The sequence below is a fragment of the Macaca nemestrina genome, chromosome 7 (genome assembly GCF_043159975.1).
Source record: "Macaca nemestrina isolate mMacNem1 chromosome 7, mMacNem.hap1, whole genome shotgun sequence".
Taxonomy (NCBI): domain Eukaryota; kingdom Metazoa; phylum Chordata; class Mammalia; order Primates; family Cercopithecidae; genus Macaca; species Macaca nemestrina.
In genome coordinates, this window is record NC_092131.1 from 125,144,010 (window position 1) to 125,166,499 (window position 22,490).

At 37.7% G+C, this 22,490-nt stretch overlaps 1 protein-coding gene across 7 annotated transcripts in view; it reads right to left on the minus strand.

Moving 5' to 3' along the window:
• Positions 1-22,490, minus strand: part of LOC105491006 (ubiquitin conjugating enzyme E2 Q2) — a 59,259-nt gene that overhangs the window by 32,252 nt on the left and 4,517 nt on the right. For 5 of the 7 annotated variants that reach the window (XM_011757070.3, XM_011757071.3, XM_011757067.3 and 2 more), the window contains exons 2-4: positions 15,255-15,356; positions 9,664-9,768; positions 406-465 (exon numbers count right to left, since the gene is read on the minus strand). In XM_011757070.3, coding sequence (XP_011755372.2) covers positions 406-465; positions 9,664-9,768; positions 15,255-15,356 — 267 coding nt within the window. The remainder of the gene's footprint in view (positions 1-405; positions 466-9,663; positions 9,769-15,254; positions 15,357-22,490) is intronic. The other 2 variants (XM_011757069.3, XM_071100912.1) reach the window with 1 other exon arrangement.

Here is a 22,490-nt window from a genome sequence, read left to right on the forward strand (position 1 = left end):
GATTTTTCAATGAGAGACAGTTTCACTACTTCTGGTGAGTAGTCCCTAAAATGTTCTCAAATTCTCCTTTTATGCAAATAAGTTTTATAAACTCAGTAGTTCCTCTTCCTAAATATAACCAAATACAGATTAAGTAGTGATCAATATTAAATATAAATATAATTTTAGTGCTAAATGTTAAGAGCTTTTGTTTTCCAAGAAATCAAATCCAAAGAATTCAGATAAATTTCCTCAAAGGCATATCATTAAAGGTAAAGCCAGAGTTGGGAAATTATATTCCATTCCAAATACAATGTGCTTTCAATTATTCCACATTAATAGCAGTCTATAAAAAAGATTTAAGAATTACTCAAATGTTCAAAAATGAAGACATTTATGAACTCTTATTTTATATAAAATACCTACTTCAGCCATCTCTTCTTCTTCTTCCTCTTCTTCTGAAGTCACTTCTTCTGTTGTCCCATTCTGAAACAAAGAATGAATCTGCCACGGCTACACAGAACAAATATGCACAGGCTGAGTACATTAAAGACTGGTGCCATAGCTTTAGGGACAAACTCTCAACCAACTGTCACTGCAGTCCCACTACCAGTTTATTAAAATTAAAATGTTTATCTTTAAATCCAGCTTTGACTAACAAATAAGTTATCAGCTTTTAAAAATGAAACAATTTTGAACAATTCAACTTAATGGATGCCTCAGGAATAAAGAAAAGCAATCAAATACAAAGCAAAACAGAAAAAAATGTTAAAACATAATCTAATTTAAAATAAGAAAACATTTTACTTGTACGGCTGTGTGCCTAAGATCAATGGCTTATTTAAAATAAAATCTCCCAAACTACCGATTCCTTAAAATAGCTACCTTTTTAACTTTGGAAAGCCTGAATTATTACATAAATTCAATTGTCTTACATTTTGAAAGGTCAGATGTGTTATTGATAGACATTTCACAAAACTAAGAATTATGAAATGACCACCTCACTAAAAAGCAAATTTTCTTTTTAAAAACATTTTACTACAAAATACTTCTCTACAAGACACAACTTATCAATTTACACAATTTACAATTTATCAAGTTCAGAAATGAATTTGATGGGGTTTTAGGAAGGGCCTTCATATTCATTTTTGGCAAAGTTCAAAAGATAAGCTTCCTGGCCAGGACACTATTTATACATGCATCTTTAACCATGAAGGCCAGTTCAGGTTAGAACACAGAATATGTAAAAGATCAAGAAACTAGGATCCAGAGATCAAGTAAGACCAACAAAGGTCTCAACAGTATCTAAGCATCTGTTATTAGATACTCTGATGGAATAATTCTCAAGAAAAACAAACCCATGATCACGGAGGGTATTAGAACTCTTCTGGATTAGTCAGCTGGAGAATTCCATGTAGATAAACATACCTATGCAGAATTAATTTGTATTTCCTTTAAATCTGCATCTCTTTAGACATTGTCTTCTAAAAACTAAATGGAAAATGGAAGCAAGCAGCTTCCAAAATGTAATTCTCCCCTTTTTCATTTCCCTAAATTGTTATATTCCAAGTCAAACTATTCTGGGTATCTAAAGACTATATACCTAGCCTAAAAGTCCCAAAGAGTTTGGTTGCATCAGTGATTGAAAGAGCATTTTTGAAATGCCAATTTCAAAGCTGACCCAGAGAATCTGTTTTTCAAAAGTTCTCTGAGGTGATTATCACATGCATCCGGGTCTGTCACCATCAGCCCAGTTACTATCCTTCATTTTAAAATGAGAAAGCTGAGCTCCCACCACCTCAAAAAGGGGAAGTAATTTAATCAAAACAAAAAGTGAGTTAAGCTTGGGAAGTCCTAAGATGAATTTCATTTCAAGATGTGGCCTGGTCCTCTTTTCAAAACCCCATTGAAATGACAGAATTTTACAAAAAAAGAGTAAGTCTGCTGCAGCAGCAGAAAAACAACAAATACAAGGAGAATACTCTTAGTGAACCAAAACTATAAGGACATGCTGGAAGATACAAAGGAGATGGAATCAGACTGCTGGGCTTGAGAAAGTCACAAATTCAATCCAAATAATGGAGGGACCACTTTTTTTCAGAAGAATCAGACATTCTTTACTGTACTTGTCTCATCTACAGTTGGTAAGGATCACTCTCCTAGATAGGAACTCTATCTTGATGGCCTCTATGAGTCTCAAAACCAGAGAGAAAAGACAGAGTGTTTGAATATAACTCAACGCAGCAGCAAAATCTTCTAACAGACTCGGCCTCTTCCTTTTAGCTCAAGAGCTAGAAAGCTCACCAGCCACCACCTCCCCATCCTCATGCCACAGGAAGAGCACAGGTCTGCAAACCAGGAGGGGGAGGCCACAGCAGAAAAGAGTGACAATTCTGAAGACACTCAGATCAACAACGGATACTGATCAATGGTATATCTCATCTATAAATGAAGAGATAACCATGTATCACCAGTGAGCTGAAGAAAATTAGCAATCTGAAAGGAAAGTGCCAAGTCAAATAAGCACAAATGATCTGAAGCATTACTAATGAAGGAAATAAATAGAATTTTAAAACCTAATTGGGATCTTTAGTAGTAATTGAGAAGATACTGCATCCACAAAATAAACAGATTACTATGCAAGCACAATTCTACAAAGTAAAAATAAGATCCCCTCTCCCACCCCCAAAAAACCACTTGTAGAAGGGCCAGAGTACTATGCACTTGACCCAACAAGGCATTTATGATTAAGAAAACCAAACAGTGACATTCCCTTAGAACAGAGAAAAAAAGGAGATGGGGGAAAAAACAGAAGAGACGTAAGTAAGAGAACAGTTCAGGGACATCAAAGATATAGAGATCTAACATTCATCCAGAGGATGAAGGGGAATAAAAAGAAAGAAAAGAGATAAGTGCTGCTGAGCTAAATAAAGACTTTAGAATATTAAGTGGCTCTGAATGCCCCAAAGGAATACTGAAGGCCTGACACAGTGGCTCATGCCTGTAACACTTTGGGAGGCCAAGGCAGGAGGATCACTTGAGCCCAGGAATTTGAGACCAGCTTGGACAACATGGTGAAAACCCATCTCCACAAAAAAATTTTAAAAATTAGCCGTGCATGGTGGCAGAGCGCACTTGTAGTCCCAGCTACTCAGGAGGCTGAGGTGGGAGGACTGCTTGTGCCCAGGAGGTAGAGGCTGCAGCAAGCCATGATCACATCACTGCACTCTAGCCTGGGCAAGAGAGCAAGACCCTGTTTCAAAAAAAAAAAAAAAAAGGAATACTGAAAAGTAAAACCCCCACACTTTACAGTTACAGAGAAAATCATACCAACTACCAGAAAGAAAAAATAACATAAACAGAAAGAAGTAAGAATGAGATAGGCATCAGACTTTTCATTTGTAACAAATATCAGAAGATAGAAGTGTAAATAACTGGGAATAGACTCAACTATGAACTCAGAATTCTATATCTAGCTCCATCAATACAGGAAGCATGTCTGTGTATGTTCACCTCCAGATTCTCCACACCAATGTGGAATACTTTATACAGAGTCAGATATTTGTTGAACAAATGATAACAGACAGTAAGTATTCAAGGGACGCTCTCCATACACATCCCTGCAAATGCTTTCTAGGTAAAAACAAAACAAAACAAAACAAAAAAACAGGATATTATTCAGAGATATACTTGAGGGGCAGGGAGCAGGAGACATAATACAAGAAGCAACAATAAGCAAAGACAACATTAACACCAATAGTGAAATCTAAACGATTGCTGATAATGCAGCTGAAAGGTCACAGGCCATATTCTCTGACCATATTGATGCACTAAAAATAACTGAAAAGCCACCTGAAAATGCTTTTTAAAAAGTTTTTTTTCCTAGATAACTCTTGAGTAAAAGAAGAAATTGATCCTCACGCCCTTAAGTATGTACCCCAGAGAAACGCTGGCACGGGGTACAATGAAATACAGACAAGAATGATCACAGCAGCATTCGCTGTTCCTAACAACACTGGAAACAACCCACATGTCTGTATCTAGTCAAGGGGATAAATGGTAGGGTGTATTCAAACAATGGAATAAATACAGCAATGCAAAACAACTATAGCTACACAAAATAGGAACAAATTTCACACACAATGTTGAGCACAACAAAAATGAAATAATACGGCCGGGCGCGGTGGCTCACGCCTGTAATCCCAGCACTTTGGGAGGCCGAGGCGGGCGGATCACAAGGTCAGGAGATCGAGACCACGGTGAAACCCCGTCTCTACTAAAAGTACAAAAAATTAGCCGGGCGCGGTTGTGGGCGCCTGTAGTCCCAGCTACTCGGGAGGCTGAGGCAGGAGAATGGCGTGAACCCGGGAGGCGGAGCTTGCAGTGAGCCGAGATCGCGCCACTGCACTCCAGCCTGGGCGACAGAGCGAGACTCCGTCTCAAAAAAAAAAAAAAAAAAGAAATAATACATATAGTATGATTTTCAGAAGTTCAACAATAGGCAACACTACACTGTATTGTTCAAGGATGCATACATGAGTGATAACACTAGAGAAACGTAAGGAAAGATAAGCGTATAGAGGAACAGTGATCGGGAAGAAGCCTGCAGAAGGTTTCCACAGTGCAAGCAATGTTCCTTTCTCTTCACCTGGGTGCTGGCTAGGTGTTGGTTTCCAAGTATTCACTCTAATTATGTGTTACACTAAGCTTATGTTTTACATATTTTCAATACATTTTATCTCTCACAATAAAAAGTTTTAATAGTATGGCAATGTGAATGAATGATGGAATAAAATTACTTGGAAAATAGATTTTAAAACTTGTGCAATAAACTCAAACAGCACCCAAAGAAAATGTATACCCTTACATGTTTGTTTAAAAAGCAATTTAAATTACATTAATCCACTAAACCAGAAAAAGCAAAATAAAAAGGGGAATTAAGACATAAGCAAAAAATGAAAAAGAAAACACTAGATTTAAAAAATAAAACTAAAGGAGGATTCTTTCGCAAGACTAATATAATAAAACAGCCGAGCCTTCGAAAAGTAATCAAGATAAAACTTTTGAAGTGAAAATGGCATACAGCCACATGTGAATATGATGCAACAGCTTAGAAGTATACATAAAGCGATCATTTTTTTTTTTTAATCTACAGTTACTAAAACTGAAGAGGAAAATCTGGAGACCAATACATAGAAAAAGGAAAAAGACAGTCAAAGACTCATCCTCCAGATTGGAGTTTTATTTAAACCACCGTTTCTCAACCTCAGCAATATTGATATATTGGGCCAGACAATTCTTTGTGGAGGGTTCTCCCGTGTGTTGTAGGATGTTTAGTGACATCCTCTCTACCCAAGAAATGCCAACAGCACCCCCTACCATGATTAGCTGTGAAAACCAAAAATGGCTCCAGATATTTTCAAATGTCCCATGGGAGGCAAAAATCTCCAGTTGAAAATTACTGTGTAAACTAGATCTACATCCTAGATCTTAGAAACAAAGATGTAAAGCTTTCAAAGTCAGCCCTGCATACCCTTGATACTGAAATAAGAGCCTAAAAGGAAACAAACTATAAGCTTAATACAGAAGTAAAAATCCAAAAATAAAATATTACCATATCCATTCTAATGGTGTTTACTATAGAAATGCAAGGATGATTTAAAATTAGGAATTCACAAGTTAAATTCCTACATAGAATCATGGGCATAATCATGAAAAACCAGCTAGCTCTCTATGCATTAAGGCCATGTGATATTCAGTGAAAAACACAAGCTGCAAATGTCCTACAGAAGGAAAAGTGAGGGGTCAGGGGCAGTGGCTCACGCCTGTAATCCCAGCACTCTGGGAGGCTGCGGGCAGATCACAAGGTCAGGAGTTCGAGACCAGCCTGGCCAACATAGCGAAACCCCATCTCTACTAAAAAATACAAAAAATTAGCCAGGTGTGGTGGCGCACACCTGTAATCCCAGCTACCGGGGAGACTGAGGCAAGAGAATTGCTTGAACCCAGGATGCGGAGGCTGCAGTGAGGCGAGATCACGCCACTGTACTCCAGCCTTGGCGGCAGGTGAGACTCCAACTCAGAAAAAAAAAAAAAAAAAAAAAAAAACTGGCCAGGTGATCATAGATGTTTATAAAATATCAGCTGGCTGTGGTGGCATGTGCTTGTAATCCCAGCTACTCAGAAGGCTGAGAGGCAGGAGAATCACTTGAACCCAGAGGCGGAGGTTGCAGTGAGTTGAGATCGTGCCACTACACTCCAGCCTGGGCAACAGAGAGACTCTATTAAAAAAAAAAAAAAAAAAACACAGAGGGAAAAGTGAATACTGAACACATATTTCTCCCATTTGCTCTTTGTCCTGAGACTCCACTAAAATTACGGTGAAGAATAAACACACAATTACAAAAAAGGAATGCGGTTACCAGCAGACGAGAACTCACCTCTAGACAATGACAGTAAATGGAAAATGGTTAATTAATGGAGCAAAGCCCACAAAGGTGGAGGTTAGGGGGATATCGATAACAAGGAGGCAAATTTATCTCACAGCACCCTGAAGAGGCTCTAGACTCAGACACTAGGTACCCCAGAAAGCGAGACAGATAGGCAACACTGTAAACAGATTAACAAAAGCCTATATACAGAATACATTTTCCAGGCCCTGAAACACTGTTCTACCACATCTCCTTAAGCAGAACCCAAGCAAACATACATCCACCCCAGGCAAGAAAACACAGATTTCATATCCAGAGGAATGGAGTAGTTCCAGCCACCATTTATGATTGCACCAGGAGATAAGATAGAGGGGTAGGGAATAACAATTGGGAATCAGCCTAAATTCCCACTAAAAGCTATCAGTTGACAAGTCTTGGCCACGAAGAACTCCCAATCAGTCTTTCAGTCTTTTTTTTTTTTTTTTTTTTTGAGATAGGGTTCCATTCTGTCACCCAGGCTGGCTGGAGTACACTGGCATGATCACAGCCCACTGCAGCCTCAACCTCACAGGCTCAAGTGATCCTCCTGCCTTAGCCTCTTGAATAGCTGGGACTATAGGCAGGTGCCATCATACCCACCTAATTTTTTATTTTTGTAAAGATAGGGTCTCAATATGTTGCCCAGGCTGGTCTTAATTCTTGGGCTCAAGTGATCCTCTCATCTCGGCCTCCCAAAGCACCGAGATTATAGGTGTGAGCCACCACACCCAGGCTCCCAATCAGTCTTTTAGTACCTCTCTCAAATATGAACAAAAAGGGGAATTAAAAGACTACAAATGATGAGCAACATAGAATACATACTTGAGGAAAGGTTTAAAAAAAAAAAAAAAGACCAAAATAAACTAAGAAAAAAAGTATTAAAGAAAAAAGAGATGCTAGGGAGAGGGTCAAAGTATCAAAATAGCTCCTTAAAGACACTTATGAATATATTACATCCATAAAACAAAAATAGAATATGAATAAAAAATAATCAGTGAAGAAAAGGTTTCTAGAACTCAGGGCTCGTCCTTGGATGGGCCCATCCCACAATGAATCTGGGTGGGCCCCGAGACTCACTTTAACCTACAGAATTTGGTAGAAATGATATTGGACCTGTTCCAGATGTAAGCCTTAAGAACACCTGGCAGTTCCACTTCTGTGCTTCTGGAAGCCAAAAATAGGAACTGACTATCCTCTTGGAGAATGAGAAGCCACACGAACAGGCCTGAGAGGATGACATGCTACGCAGAGAGGCCAGATGAAGAAACACCAAGGCAGCAGACCTGTGGGCGAAGAAGCCATCTCAGACAATCCACTACAGCTGAGCATCCAGATGACCAGTCCCTGTCACCATCTAAACCACACAGTGAGAGGTGCCAAATGAGACCAGCAGAAAACCTGTCCAACTAGCCCCAGTTAAGTCATACAATAGTGACAGGCAAATTTGTTGTTTTATGCTATTAAGTTTTGGGATAATTGGTTAAGCAATAATAAATAAAACTTAAAGTTATGACTGTCCAAATAAAATTTCCAAAAGTTGAAAGAAAAATATTCTAGATTTTAAAATTAAAGAAAAATAATTCAGAAATAATATGAGATACAAGACTCAAGACAAGAGGTCTAAAATCCCATTAACAGATACTTCAAAACGAACAAATAAAATGGAAAGGAGAAAGTTAACAACAAAAATATGAGAAGATTCAAGGTTCCAAATTTGAAAGAGCCTATCCATAAGCCTATCCATTTGGTGTACACAGTACAGTGAGTGAAAAAAGACCCACACTAAGTATAATGTTGTGCTGTTTCAGCACACCAAGGAAAAGACAAACTCCTAAAAGCTTCCAGAGAGAAAGCCATACATAAATGACTGAAACTCAGAATGGCATGAGGCTTCACCACCACGACTGGTTAGAAGACAACAGCACAGACTTTGAAATTCTAAGGTAAAATTATCTTCAACCCAGAAATATATAATCAACCAAACTATCAATCAAGTATGAGGGAGGGTAGAATATAACAGAAGTGAACATTGATGGGGATGTGCTATGCACCAGGCACTGTTTTAAATGGTTTACTTGTACCAACTCATTTAATCCTCATAGTTCCCCAAAAACATAGGTACTAATACTATTACTGGTTCTCCCATTTTGCCAATTCAAAATTGATGCACAGAGCAATTAGGGAATCAGCCCAAGGGCATACAGCCAATAAGTAGCAGAACCAAGATTCAAACCTATCTCGGTCTGGCTCCAAAACCCAAACACTGGACAGTATTTTTTCAGAAGCTACAGCTCAGAAAACGTACTGCTCCATGCTTTCTTAGGGTTTTACCTAGTCAGGCAAAATGAGAAAGGGTAAGCCACAAAAGATGGCATGAGATCCAAGAAACAATGGATCTACTGCAGGAGAGCAGATGAGAAAAACCTCAAGATGGCATCTGCACAGCCAACCCAAAGAAAAACCTGCCAAGATGGGCAAGGGGAGCCAAAGGCTTCAGAAGAAAGGGAAACCTCACAGAAAGGGCTACAACATAATTTTTTAAATTAAAAATTACTATTATGAGGAAGATACTGCAAAACTAAAAGCTGCACCAAGAAAGGAAATATCCTATCCTAAATATTCTAGAAAACTTGGCTTTACTCTACAAAGTCCTAATGATAATTAGTGATTACTTACATGACTAAAGATAATATTTGAGGAAAGGGAGGTGAGTGGTAAGTGGGTGGTATAAGAGCTAAATTATCATGTATTATAGTAAAAAAATAAATAACTGATGCCTAAATAGGTAAATTCAGAATGAAGTTAGTAGTGGTCATGAACTAGTGGAAATTTCTGTTGCTTGCAGGAGATAACATTTGGGTTAGTTCTTAAAAAGCATAGACAGACTTAAGGAGATGACATTTCCAGGTGAAGGAAATTGAATAACCAAAGACAAACAATGAAAGAAGCAAGAGCATTTAGGGAAACCAGCAATATTAACAAAAAGGTGGTGGTAGGGAGAAGGGCAACTATTTGCCTGTATAGTAAATACCAGCAGCTCCAAAGAATGTAAAGTTTATTTTTAGTACCTAAAACAGAACAAACAAAACAATAGGAACAAAAAAGAAACTAACTTCTAAACAAGTTGAATAACAAAAAGAAAAATCATCCTAGTTTGACTTTTGCTTGAGACAATTTATTTTAGCTCTTGAACGCTAGAGAATTTTTACTTTACCTGACCCGTGGGTAGTGGTTGATCTAGCATCTCAACATCCAGGTGCTTAGGAACGTTATATAATCTGCAGAGTTCACATATCAACCACTTCAATTGCTGACGAAGCTACAAAACACATTTCAGTAAATAAGCATTATGTTAAAGAGCCCTTAGAAGACATCAATAATGTTATGACTACTGTAATCAATCCAGTAGGAAATGAAAAAGTTTGTTACTGCTCAACTGCAGCTTACAGATTTAAAAGGTAGTCTTTAAAATATTTTCAGGATCCTCTAGTATAAGAAAGTTACTGTGGCTTGGGGTATAATCACTACAACTGATACCTAGCAGAATGACAATAAGGGCAGAAGAAGGAAGTTCCAGACATTGTCCAATTTCTCACTGCTAACCTGTTTTCTGAGAAACTTACAACTTCAGACAAGAGAACATTAATGCATTAATGAGGCTACCAAAAAAAATAAAAATTAAAAAAAAAAACAGAAAAAATAACCCAGACACACACAGGCAGTGCTGTTACAGATGGATTATAAAATTATATATTCTAGACATATTCATTTAAAAGTACAGAAGCAAATGTGATCTAGTAGACAGAGCCTGGCAATCTGATAGATGACCTTGGATATCGTATCTAATTCCCTGAGTATGAGTCTGCCCCATCTGTAAAACAAAGAAGTGAAAACTTTCCCAGAATGGTAAAGATTAATGAAACCTATAAAACACTTGATACTTAGTAGGTTCTTAAGTGTCTGTCTAAAAAATAACAATAATTCACTAGGAAAACTGCAAAGAATAACTGTAAATTTCCATGTTTAAGTCCAGATTGTTTTGTAAGCATATTTGCTTTAAACAAATAAGCAAGGTAAATCATGTGTACAAGTATGGTTTTCATTGTTTAAAATGTTTTTCAATGTATAAGGTGACTCAAATGGGATCTAATAAGGCAACTCACTTCACTTAGTCGGGAACAGTTTCCTAGGTGGCTCTGACCAAGAAAAGAGATGAAGAGAAAGAAGCAGGTTTACAAAGGACAAAGAAAGACGACACAGGATTAGAATGGGTTAACGAAGCAAAGAATAAGCCTTCCCAAAGTGGACAATGGAGCAAATGGAAATGAGGAAGGTTGAATGGTAAATTAGGATCCAACAAAAATCTTCATGCTTAAAAGGAAACCAAGCTCCAGTGTGGATTTGATATCCACCCAATATGCTCTATTGTGTGCTAAGTGCATAATGAAGATGACACAAGGCGATCTGGACACAGACCTAGACACTCTGACCTCTGGCACGTGAGGGGCTCCAGGAGTGCTGGGGAGTGAGGCAGCAGGGTAGTGGAGTCATACCAAGCAACAAGAAAGACAGGGTAGTACATTTTCCAGGAATTTCAATTTTCCTCCCTTCCCCCACACACCAAAAAAGCATTTGAGGGATGGGAGGAAGAAACTGAGATCACAGAGAAAATTGTAAGAGACATTCAGAAGGTCAGGTCTTAGAAAATTACTAGTTTGGCGGGGGGAGGTCAGAGAACGGTAGTATATAAAAGAACACTACGACAGTTCCCAGGTTTAGGCATGGGGGACTAGTTGGATTATTTCATTTTTTCCCCACTCACAATCACAAGGAGAATTATCGAGGAAAAACACGGGGCTGATAGAGTGCTAGGAGGTGGGTAAATGCAAATTTAAATGTCATCATTTTGAACACCCATGGCACTCCAAGTGAGATTCCCTAACATATATGATATACAGACAGATATATGGGTTTGAAGCTGGAGATAAATACAGATTTAGGAATCCCTAGAACAGAGGTCATGACTAAAGTAATGGGAGTAAAAGATTACTCGGAGAAAGCACAGAATGAGAAGAGAAGAAAGAAGTAGGCCAAGGAAGAAGAGATTGGAGGAGACCAAGGCAGGGTGATAAGATCAAAACAAGACAGTAACCCGATGAAAGTTCCATTAGATTATCACAATTATCACAGAGCCTGACACAGAAGCCAGTATTTTTTAAATTGTGTTCTACTATTAAGTTTCCTGTACCCACCAGGAAAGTAAAAAGTATAAACAAGCATATAGATTGTTTCACATTGTATACTAAAGGGGCCAATTATACACAATATTTTATGCCTTGCTTTTTCACTTAATGTATCTTAGAACTTTGCATATGCTCTTATGGAAAGACTGGCTGGTTTTTTTTTTTCTTTTTTGCCTACAACAGAATATTCTATTGTAAAACTATACACTATAATTTTTATTTAACCAACTCTTTATTGGTGGACATTAAGAATGGAGGAATGTTTCAACAAGGGAACAATCAACAGTATCAAAATACTGCAGAGGGGTCAATTTGGGGACTAAGAGAGGTGCCACTAGTTTTGGCAACTAGGAGATAAATTTTAGTGCAACAATGAAGGTACAATCCAGATTATAATAACTTCAGTGAAAAAAGGTGAAGACATGCAGCTTATTCTCTTAAGAAACTAGGCTATGATAAACTGGCAGAGGCTGTAAGAGTGGGAGGTGAGTTGTTTTCTCCTTCATGTAAATATATTCACTTTTTAAAAAACTAGGCCCAATGTTATATCCTATTTCATTTAACCTTATGAACATATTTACTTAATATTTTAGACACTGAAAAGTAACTCATTTTTGCTATTATAAAACCATTATCTTTAGATCTTCTGAAGCAACTTCCTAAAAGGAGGTAGCGGTAACAGAACTATGTCTGCCATTCTTTCCCATCAACCCCCTTGCTGGGGATGTAAACATGTGTCCATCTAACTTTTAATTTTTACCTCTTACCTTCATGGCTCTCCATACAAACCTTAACTCGTGTGTGTGTGTGTCTGTGTGTGTGTGTGTGTGTGTTTGTGTGTGTATATATGGAGAGAGAGAGAGAAAGAGAAAGAGGGTCTTGCTATGTTGCCCAGGCTGATCTCAAACTCCTGGGCTCAAGCAATCCTCCCACCTCTGCCTTCCAAAGTGCTGGGATTACAGGCATGAACCACTGTGCTAAGCCTCAGCCTTAACTCTTAAAATATTTTTTTTTGGAGACAGAGTCTTGCTCTGTCGCCCAGGCTGGAGTACAGTGGCACAATCTCGGCTCACTGCAACCTCTGCCTCCCAGGTTGAAGCAATTCTCCTGCCTCAGCCTCCCAAGTAGCTGGGATTACGGGTACATGACACCACACCTGGCTAATTTTTGTATTTTTAGTAGAGATGGGGTTTCGTCATGTTGGCCAGGCTGGTCTTGAACTCCTGACCTCAACTGATCCACCCGCCTGGGCCTCTCAAAGTTCTGGGATTACAGGTGTAAGCCATCACGCCCAGCCTTCTGTTCTTAAGAATAGATGTGTTTACACCAACTATAACTTATTTTGACAAAAATCAGAGTTGAGACTCAAACTTCCTCAAATAGTTTTCCTAAGACTATTTACAGAATAATCTGTCCTTTCCTTATTAAGTTAAAATACCACCTTCACCTTACGCTAAATTCTCATTTGCATGACTCTGGTTCTAAATTTCCATTGCCTTTATCTGTCTGGAACAGGGTTAGTACACAACATTTTATTGAACATCTGGTTGAACAAGTCTATTTTTTTTTTTTTATCATTTACTCTTTTAAACGTTAGAGTCATTTTGTTAACTTCCAAAAATAAATCTGCTGGGATTTGTACTGAAATTTATTACATATATATACACACACACACACATATACACATATATACATATGGGTATATATACGTATTATGTATTTTATATATACATATATGTATACACACACATACATATACACATATATACATATGGGTATATATACGTATTATGTATTTTATATATACATATATGTATACACACACATACATATACATATATTTTTTTTGAGACAGTCTCACTCTGTCACCTACGCTAGAGTTCAGAGGCACAATCTAGGCTTACTGCAATCTCTGCCTCCCAAGCTCAACTGATCCTCCCACCTCAGCGTCCTCAGTAGCTGGGACTACAAGTGTGTATGGCTATACCCTGCTAATTTTTGTATTTTTTGTAGTGACGGGGTTTCACCATGTTGCCTAGGCTGGTCTTGAACTCATGAGCTCAAGCAACCTGCCTGCCTCAACATCATAAGGTTCTGGAATTACAGGCATGAGCCACTGCACCCAGCAGAAATTACATTTACGAATATGAAGACATGGTGATAAGTGACATATTTATAACATGAGATCTGCTCATACAGGAACACAGAACGCAAATCTTTCCTTCCACTCAGCAAAACTGTTGTGTTCTTGATAAAAGTCCTGCACATCTAAGTTGATTCCTAGGTATTTAATTTTTGTTGAAATACTTGAAAAAATACTTTATCACTGTATCTTCTATGTGATTATAGCTAAAATTGTGGAAAGCTATTAACTTTTATGTAACAGACCTTTTAACCAGTAATCTTAAAAACTCTTTTTTCCAGTTGGTTCCTCTGAATATTTTTAGGTAACCAATCATGTCAGCCGAAAATAATGAGGATTATTTTTCTATAAAGACTTTATGATATCATGGGAAAATACAGTAATTTTCTTTTTTTTTTCCTGAGACGGAGTCTCACCCAGGCTGGAGTGCAGTAGTGTGATCTTGGCTCACCACAACCTCTGTCTCCCAAGTTCAAGGAATTCTCCTGCCTCAGCCTCCCAAGTAGCTGGGATTACAAGCATGTGCCACCATGCCCAGTTAATTTTTGTATTTTTAGTAGAGACAGGGTTTCACCATGTTGGCCAGGCTGATCTTGAACTCCTGGCCTCAAGTGATCCGCCCGCCTCAGCTTCCGAAAGTGCTGAGATTATAGGCGTGAGCCACCGTACCCAGCCAGTAAATGTGTTTTAAACTGATATAAAACAATATAGAATATGACCTCAACTATTTAAACATATGTATAAAGTTATATGTATTTTACTAGCAAAGAAAAAATATATACTGGTAGAAAATAACCATCATGTCAACAGTGGTTATATTAGGTAGAGAAATTATGGGAGATTTTAATATTTTTTTCCTGTCTATATTTTACTAATTTTTTCAACAATGCTTGCTCATGAGTTTTATAATCAAGAAAAAAAGTGTTAAAAATTTTTACAACACAGAAGTTATATTTCTTTATATACTAAAAACAAAAATAAAACTTTATATTTGAATACCTTTGACTTTTGCTGCACTTACAGACCTTGAAAGAAAAGGCAATTCCCTCATACTAGTTCTGGTGTCATTCTCCCCATCTCTTCCTTCACTTCCACCTTGGTCTTTTTTCTGCTTCCCATCTTGGCTAGTGATCTCTACCCAAAATGCTTGATTTGGCTTAATGGTTAGATTTCAGGGAAAAAGAGATCCCTAATTCATAATCGAAATTAAGGTTATACATGTGGGAAATAAAAAAGACCAGGTAGTAAACAGAATTTGAAAGACAACAACAACAACAACAACAAAAAAAAACCTACTCTTTAATTCCTACAAGATTATAATCATTAATCGTGCTTTTATATCATATTATCTCTTAACATTTAATTTCTATATGTAATGTTCATAAGGAAAAAAGAAAATAGCTTGGCTTGTTTTCTTACCGAATTGTTGTTCTTAGTATCTTCTAGACATTCCAGAACTGATGTCAGATTTGGGTCATCAGAGTCCACAAACCATATTGGTGAAGAAGATGGATAGGATTCCTGTTTAACACAGAGACACCTATGTTAAACATTTACATACAGACTAACCCAAATATGCAATTAAACCACACCACTAAATGGCAAGATGACCACGGATTTAAACAAAATGTATGGGGGAAAAGACAACACGTTAAAAACCATGTGAGAGGCCGGACTTTTGAGACAGCTATTCTCCTTGCATAGCACTGTCTGTTGCTACAGCTCATAGAAGTCAATGATTTTCTTCAACATTGGTAGGCAGCCTCTAAAATGGCCCCAATCACCTTCACCTCCTGCCATTCACACCCTTGTAAACATTCCCACCCCTGGACCTAGGGACTCACTTCTAACAAAGAGAATACAGCAAAAGTAATAACATCACTTCTGAGATCAGGCTACCAAGAGACTATGATGTCTGCCTTGGTCACCCTTCTCCTGCTTTTTCCATTGCTCCCTCTGATGGAAACCAGTTGCCATGTGATGAGGTGCCCTATGGAGAGGCCCACATGGCAAGGGATTATAAAAGGCCTCAGACCAAAAGCCATCTAGAAACAAAGGCCCAGTCCAACAGCCTGTGAGATAAATCCTGCCAACATCTACATGAGTGAGCTTGGAGACTGATTCTCTCCTTATCCTGCCTTAGGATGATCACAGCTGCCACCAACACCTTCACTGCCTGGTGAGAGGCCAAGTCAGTGAACCCAAGATAAATTGCACAAAATCCTGACCCACAGAAATGGTGAGATGTTTGTTGCTTTAAGCTGCTAAATTTGTTACAGAGAAAGAGAAAACTAATTCAAACACCATAAAATTCTAATGTTTTAACCTATCACACAAACGAAGTACTACCAAGAAATGCCATTACTACATACACACACACACACACACACACACGCATTTTGTTTTTAACCTCAAGACGGAGTCCTGCTCTGTGGCCCAGGCTGGAGTGCAGTGGCGCAATCTTGGCTCACTGCAACCTCCGCCTCCTAGGTTCAAGCGATTCTCCTGCCTCGGCCTCCTGAGTAGCTGGGATAACAGGCACATGCCACCATGCCAAGCTAATTTTTTGTATTTTTAGTAGAGATGGGGTTTCACCATGTTTGCCAGGCTGGTCTTGAACTCCTGATCTCATGATCCGCCCGCCTCAGCCTCCCAAAGTGCTGGGATTACAAGCATAAGCCACCACGCCAGGCCCATATCTTTTTAAATACATGTGATTTTTGAAAAAAGCTAACGAACTAAGCATTATGTGCTTTCACCTACTAACAGACATTTACTCTGTTACTTTGTATGCTTTTCTATTATAAATTGGGGGAAAACCATTATTATTATATATTAGCTTCAGAACAACTAGGTTCAGAACAACATGGAAAACAATTTTGCAGAAACAATTTTAGGAAACACTGCTTTGAGAACTATGATTTATAGCTGAAGCCACAGAAACTGAATATTTTTAAAGAATTTTGACAAATGTTCTTTTAAGAATAAGTTGTATTGATGGAGGACATCATTAATAATATACCTGGTCAATAATGGGTTATTTACTATTCTCATTCCTCTAACTCTTACTGTGCCCCAAATCTCTTTACAGGCTAAATGAGAAACTCTTCAGAATTAATCCTGTTCTTAAAGAACACTACTTACTGAGTACTGCATTTTCTTACTCAAATTTTTCAGCACACGTTGGGAATACACCATCTGGACCATTTTTACTGTTTTAGTTTTTAAGTTTCTTTTTCCTTAGGCTAAAGAAACTGCAACTACACTTAGGATCTCATTTTATTAGGTTAGTATTTGTCTAGTAAACTTCAGCATAAGCCAAGCAACATATATGTTGTCACTCTGGACTGAAACCCCTCAAAACCATATTAAGAAAATTAGAAAAACAACTGAAATCATGTTTTTAATCTTGTAGATGGAAAGATATGATACACTGTAGATCTAAGTACTTATTTCAATGGTTCCCAAAGTGGGGCCCCTCAGACCCCCAGGTCCAAACTATTTTTACAAGAATATTAACATGTTGACATATGCTGTGAGGGTGAAGACACAATGGTGGATAAAAATGCTGGCACTTTAGCACAAATAAAGGCGGTAACACCAAACTACTAGTAGTCATGGTATTCTTCACTATGCACAGGAAAGGTTTAAAAAGGAAGAGCAACAAAAGATCAGTTTCATTTAAGAATGTCTACAATAAGGCTGGGAATGGTGGCTCATGCCTGTAATCCCAGCACTTTGGGAGGCCAAGACAGGAGGATCACTTGAACCCAGGAGTTCAAGACCAGCCTGGCCAACATGGTGAAACCCCATCTCTACAAAAAAATACAAAAATTAGTTAAGCATGGTGGTTGCATGCCTTCAGTCCCAGCTACTTGGGAAACCGAGGCAGGAGGGTTGATTGAGCACAGAAGGTCGAGTCTCCAGTGAGCTGTGATCACGCTACTGCACTCCAGCCTGGGTGACAGAACAAGGCCCTGTCTCAAAAATAAAAAGAATGTCTATGATAAAGCAGTGAAAATTTTACTACATCTTAATCTTGAATATGTCTTTTTAGTATTTCAAGTGATGAAATGGGAAGTACATAGGAGCATTCCTACAGACTGCCTGAGAAAAAACCCTTGTGTGACTAAGTCGTGAACTGAATTAACCACTTTAATGGAATACCATTTTTACTTGAAAGGATGATTGACAATGTTATTGCAACTTGTTTTCGGATTTTCCTCAAAAAATAAGATTCTGTCATTTCAAGAAAAACAACAGACAGGCCATAATAAAATTCAATAATAAAACAGCTATAATAAAATGCAAGTTTTTGAACAAAAAATTAGTTTTTGAAAACTTGTATCCACCACTGTTTTCCAAGTATATCCTGATAACATTGATGGCAATATTGATGAATGTATATTGAAACTGTAAAATCAAATGTATCAACATTTAGAAGATCTCGGTGAACCATTATTATCTAAATGACCAATGCATGATGTTATATCACGCAAGGGTAAAAGATCCAAAGTTCAAGAAAGACCAAGTTTTGATGGAGTATCAAAAAAGAACCCTAGGCAACATGGCAAAACCCTAGCTCTAGAAAAAATACAAAAAATTAGCCAGGTAAGATGGCCTACACCTGAGTCCCAGGAGACTGAGGGTGCAGTGAGCTGTGATCACACCACTGCACTCCAGCCTGGGCAACACAGTGAGCCCCATCTCAAAAAAAAAAAAAAAAAAAAAATCCACAATTATCTAAAATGCCATTAAAATATTCTAGAATTTTTCCAACCAGGTGTCTGTATGAAGTTAGATTTTGTTTACATTATTTCAAGCAAATACCATACAACAAATTAAATGCAAAAGCAAATGACAGACCAAACATCAATGAAATCTGCAAAAAATGTAAGACTGTGCTACTATTCTATTTTTGGCTTAGAAAATTTTGTTTCATAAAAGCATTTATAACAATATATGATGAGTTTTTAAAGAGTTAATGTTTTCAATATTTCTGATTTAACTTCTAGTGATAAACACCAACAGACATCTTACATAAACCAAAGCCCTTGGGTCCTCAACATATTTTCAAGAGTGTAAAGGAGTCCTGACCACAAAACTTTGAGAACTGCTGCCTTCCCTTCCACTTTCCTTCCTTCCTTAGAATTTCTTCCTTGGAAGAAACATCCCTTTGCCATTCTATATTAACTTACATAGTTCCATTGAGAACAGTTTTGCTACCTCCCTCCCGCCCATCTTTCCACCTCCCTCTCTTGACACAAAACCTAACCAAAGGACTCGACCAGCCCACCCATTTCCAGTGATTAGCTGTCAGGTGGGTTAAACCAAGAAAATCTGGGTTTTCCCTGAGACTAGACCTCTAGTTCTGAGAGATCTGGAATCATAGGGACAAGGTTGGCCACCTCGGTGTGGTCAGAATTCATCTCGCCTAAACACAAAGAGTAAGTTATAACATGGATCTACAATATTGTTGAGTGAAAAAGCAGATTACAAAAAAATCTGATTTTTTTAAGGGAGAGGGAATATATATAAGCATCGGAGAAAAAATATGAGCAGATAACTGGAAAGATACAAAATTCTGATAGTGGTATATTCTGAGTGGTAGAATTACAAGTAATATCTCCTGGTTTTGACTAAAATTTTTTTAATGTCTTACAATAAGAAGATTTTGTTTTCCATATTATAAAATATCCACCACCCTAGGAAACTTAACCTTCAGCACAAACTCTACATCATTTTCAAGGTTTGTTCAGTTTAATATTTAAGACACAATCTACTTTGAAAGACATCTAAAATAATGACCAACATTTAAACCTATGTATTAATGTTTTCAATCTTTCAAATGCTTTAAGTTTTGTAATTCTGATAAGGTTATATCTACCTTGAAAAGATAAGTTTTCCTACTATTTCTCTTTAAAATAAATACGACCTATAATATGTCAGTTTTTAAACAGTGAATGGTGCTCAAAAATTCCAATACAAATTCTGGCAGTTTTCCCATACATAGAATGTTTAAGTGCTTCTAGCACCGCTCTTTTTCACCACAGTTATGAAAACACAGAACAATTATCTAAGCATCTAATTATTCAGGTCCTTTGTTCTTATCCATCCTATTAGTTTCATAGTAATTTTAAGGCCTGTGAGGATGAAGTTGTCTGTGACAGCTACCATAAAGATTATTGTAAGTGGACAAATTTCAAACAAATTCATCACCACTACCATCCCCACCATAAAACTGTCTTAATACAGGGAAACACAACTGAAGATTAACCAAGCCAACCTCTTTACCTGTCACTGCTTAAGAAAAAGATTTTTTTTGTCTTTAACTTTCTGTATCTATTTTTCTCCATAAATCCACTGAGATCATTGTGTGGCTCTATCTCAAGCACCAGCAACCAAAACTGCCTGCCAGAATGGTCAGTTTTTGTATCTTTCCAAATGTAGGACACAGCTATCTTCAGGGATTTCATAATTTTTTTTTAAATGATGAACAAACTTCTTGAAGGTTCAGAGATATAGCAGTTGTAATTCTTCTGAAGGCTAGTTATGGGACACATTACTTTCATACTTTGCTGTTCAATAAATGTGGGGTGGAGAATGAAGTAAATTGACAGAATTAGCATATAATACCTTAATAAAATTCTAACTGCTCTGACAACAAAAGATACTTAAAATGCGCACATATGGTTCCCTGATAGTCATTTTACAAATAAACAACCAAGTAGCTAACCTAGAGCCCACAAAAGCAGAGTAAAACTTCTAACTCTTGTTAAAATAAAAATGCTTAGGCCGGGCGCGGTGGCTCAAGCCTGTAATCCCAGCACTTTGGGAGGCCGAGACGTGCGGATCACAAGGTCAGGAGATCGAGACCATCCTGGCAAACACGGTGAAACCCCATCTCTACTAAAAAGTACAAAAAAAAAAAACTAGCCGGGCGAGGTGGCGGGCGCCTGTAGTCCCAGCTACTCGGGAGGCTGAGGCAGGAGAATGGCGTGAACCCAGGAGGCGGAGCTTGCAGTGAGCCGAGATCTGGCCACTGCACTCCAGCCTACGCAACAGAGCGAGACTCCGTCTCAAAAAAAAAAAATTAAAAAAATTAAAAAATAAATAAATAAAAAATAAAAATGCTTATAAACCCAAAAAGAAAATGCTTAAGTATTCAAACACAAGCAGCAAATAACAGCTACTGAGAACATCATTGTAAGCAAACTGAGGCACAGAAAACAAAGGTGCTGATGAGGATCTGAACCACCTAAGCTGCAGAAACCCACTGGATGGTTTCCTAGGTTCCAAGTCAGGATTATCTTTCGGAATCTTCTAGAAGAGATCACATAACACTGTTACAAAGGATCTGGAAAAAGGGACCCCTGCTTTATCACTCTGGCTCTCCAGTCATGCTTTACATTTGGCAGTGACTATTTCCATTCAACTCAATTCCCCACCCCTCAACTAGCTGACATTTATCAAATACTACCTTTTTCCAGGTTTAAGTAAGTTTAACCAAATTAAAAAAAAAAAAAAAATCAAGACACTAAGGGATATACTATTCACGAAAGGGAAACCTAAGTCTCCTCTTCATGTATCTGTTCCTTTCAAAGACAGGTATAAAAATGGGGATGAGAGAGCATAGATAACCACTAGGAATTTGACCCTATATTATAAATTGGTCAGATAAATGAAAACAATGATTCCTCTGGAATGAAAGTACCACTTAGGTGCTTAACATGACAGTTCTGATAGTTCCAAATGCTTTTCCGTGAATTGAATTTGGAAAGGTAATCTGTCCCAGGAGGGCAAACCAAAGAGAAAGTCTTAGGCTCCTTAGTCCAGCTTTATTTCCTTTGTACAACTTTGACTGGACTACTTTTTAATCACAGTAAAGACTAGAAAAATGCAAGATGAAGTTAACAGCATTGCTTTATTTCCCATGAAAAGCTGTTATAAAACATTTTCAAAATAAAGTGTTTTTCAGCCCCAAATGACACCATCACTTTTATATTTGTAGAACACAGTATCATTGCCAAAGAGCTGTCCTCTATATGCTCTCTTGCAGGGCAAAAAATATTATCTACTATATACAGAAACACAGTAAAAGAAGTGATTTACTTAAGCTCCTAACTACTAAATAAAAGCTAAACTTCTCACTTTCTCCTAGATTCACAGCTCCAACATTTCTAAAATTTAGTATCTTGCTGTTGGGGGTACGCGCTTTTTGGCAATAATGAATAGAAATTTAATTAACCAATCAAAAAAAAGTCCCACTAAAAGCAGCCTAGCAAACAGCCACTCATGCAGAAAGGGTAATAATTTATGCTCTGCAAGTAATATAAAAAATGAAGTTTCATTTGTTTACTAGCTAATTTACTTACTGGGGGAGATTTTTCATTCTAAAACAGTGATTCCCTACCAAGAGTGCCCAGATGCCAAAAAGTCCATAAAAGGAATAATGGAGTTGCCAAGTTATGTTAAATACTTCAAAAGGACTAAAAGAAAGCCATATACTAGCTCCCAGTAAGGCTGCACAGGTTATTAAAACAAGCTGCTTTGCATTTTGGTGTGATTGTAACAACGAATTAGATGGCAATCAGGTTAATTTACTGAAGATGGAAAAACCATACTTCAGTTTGTGTAACAGGCAATATTTCACAT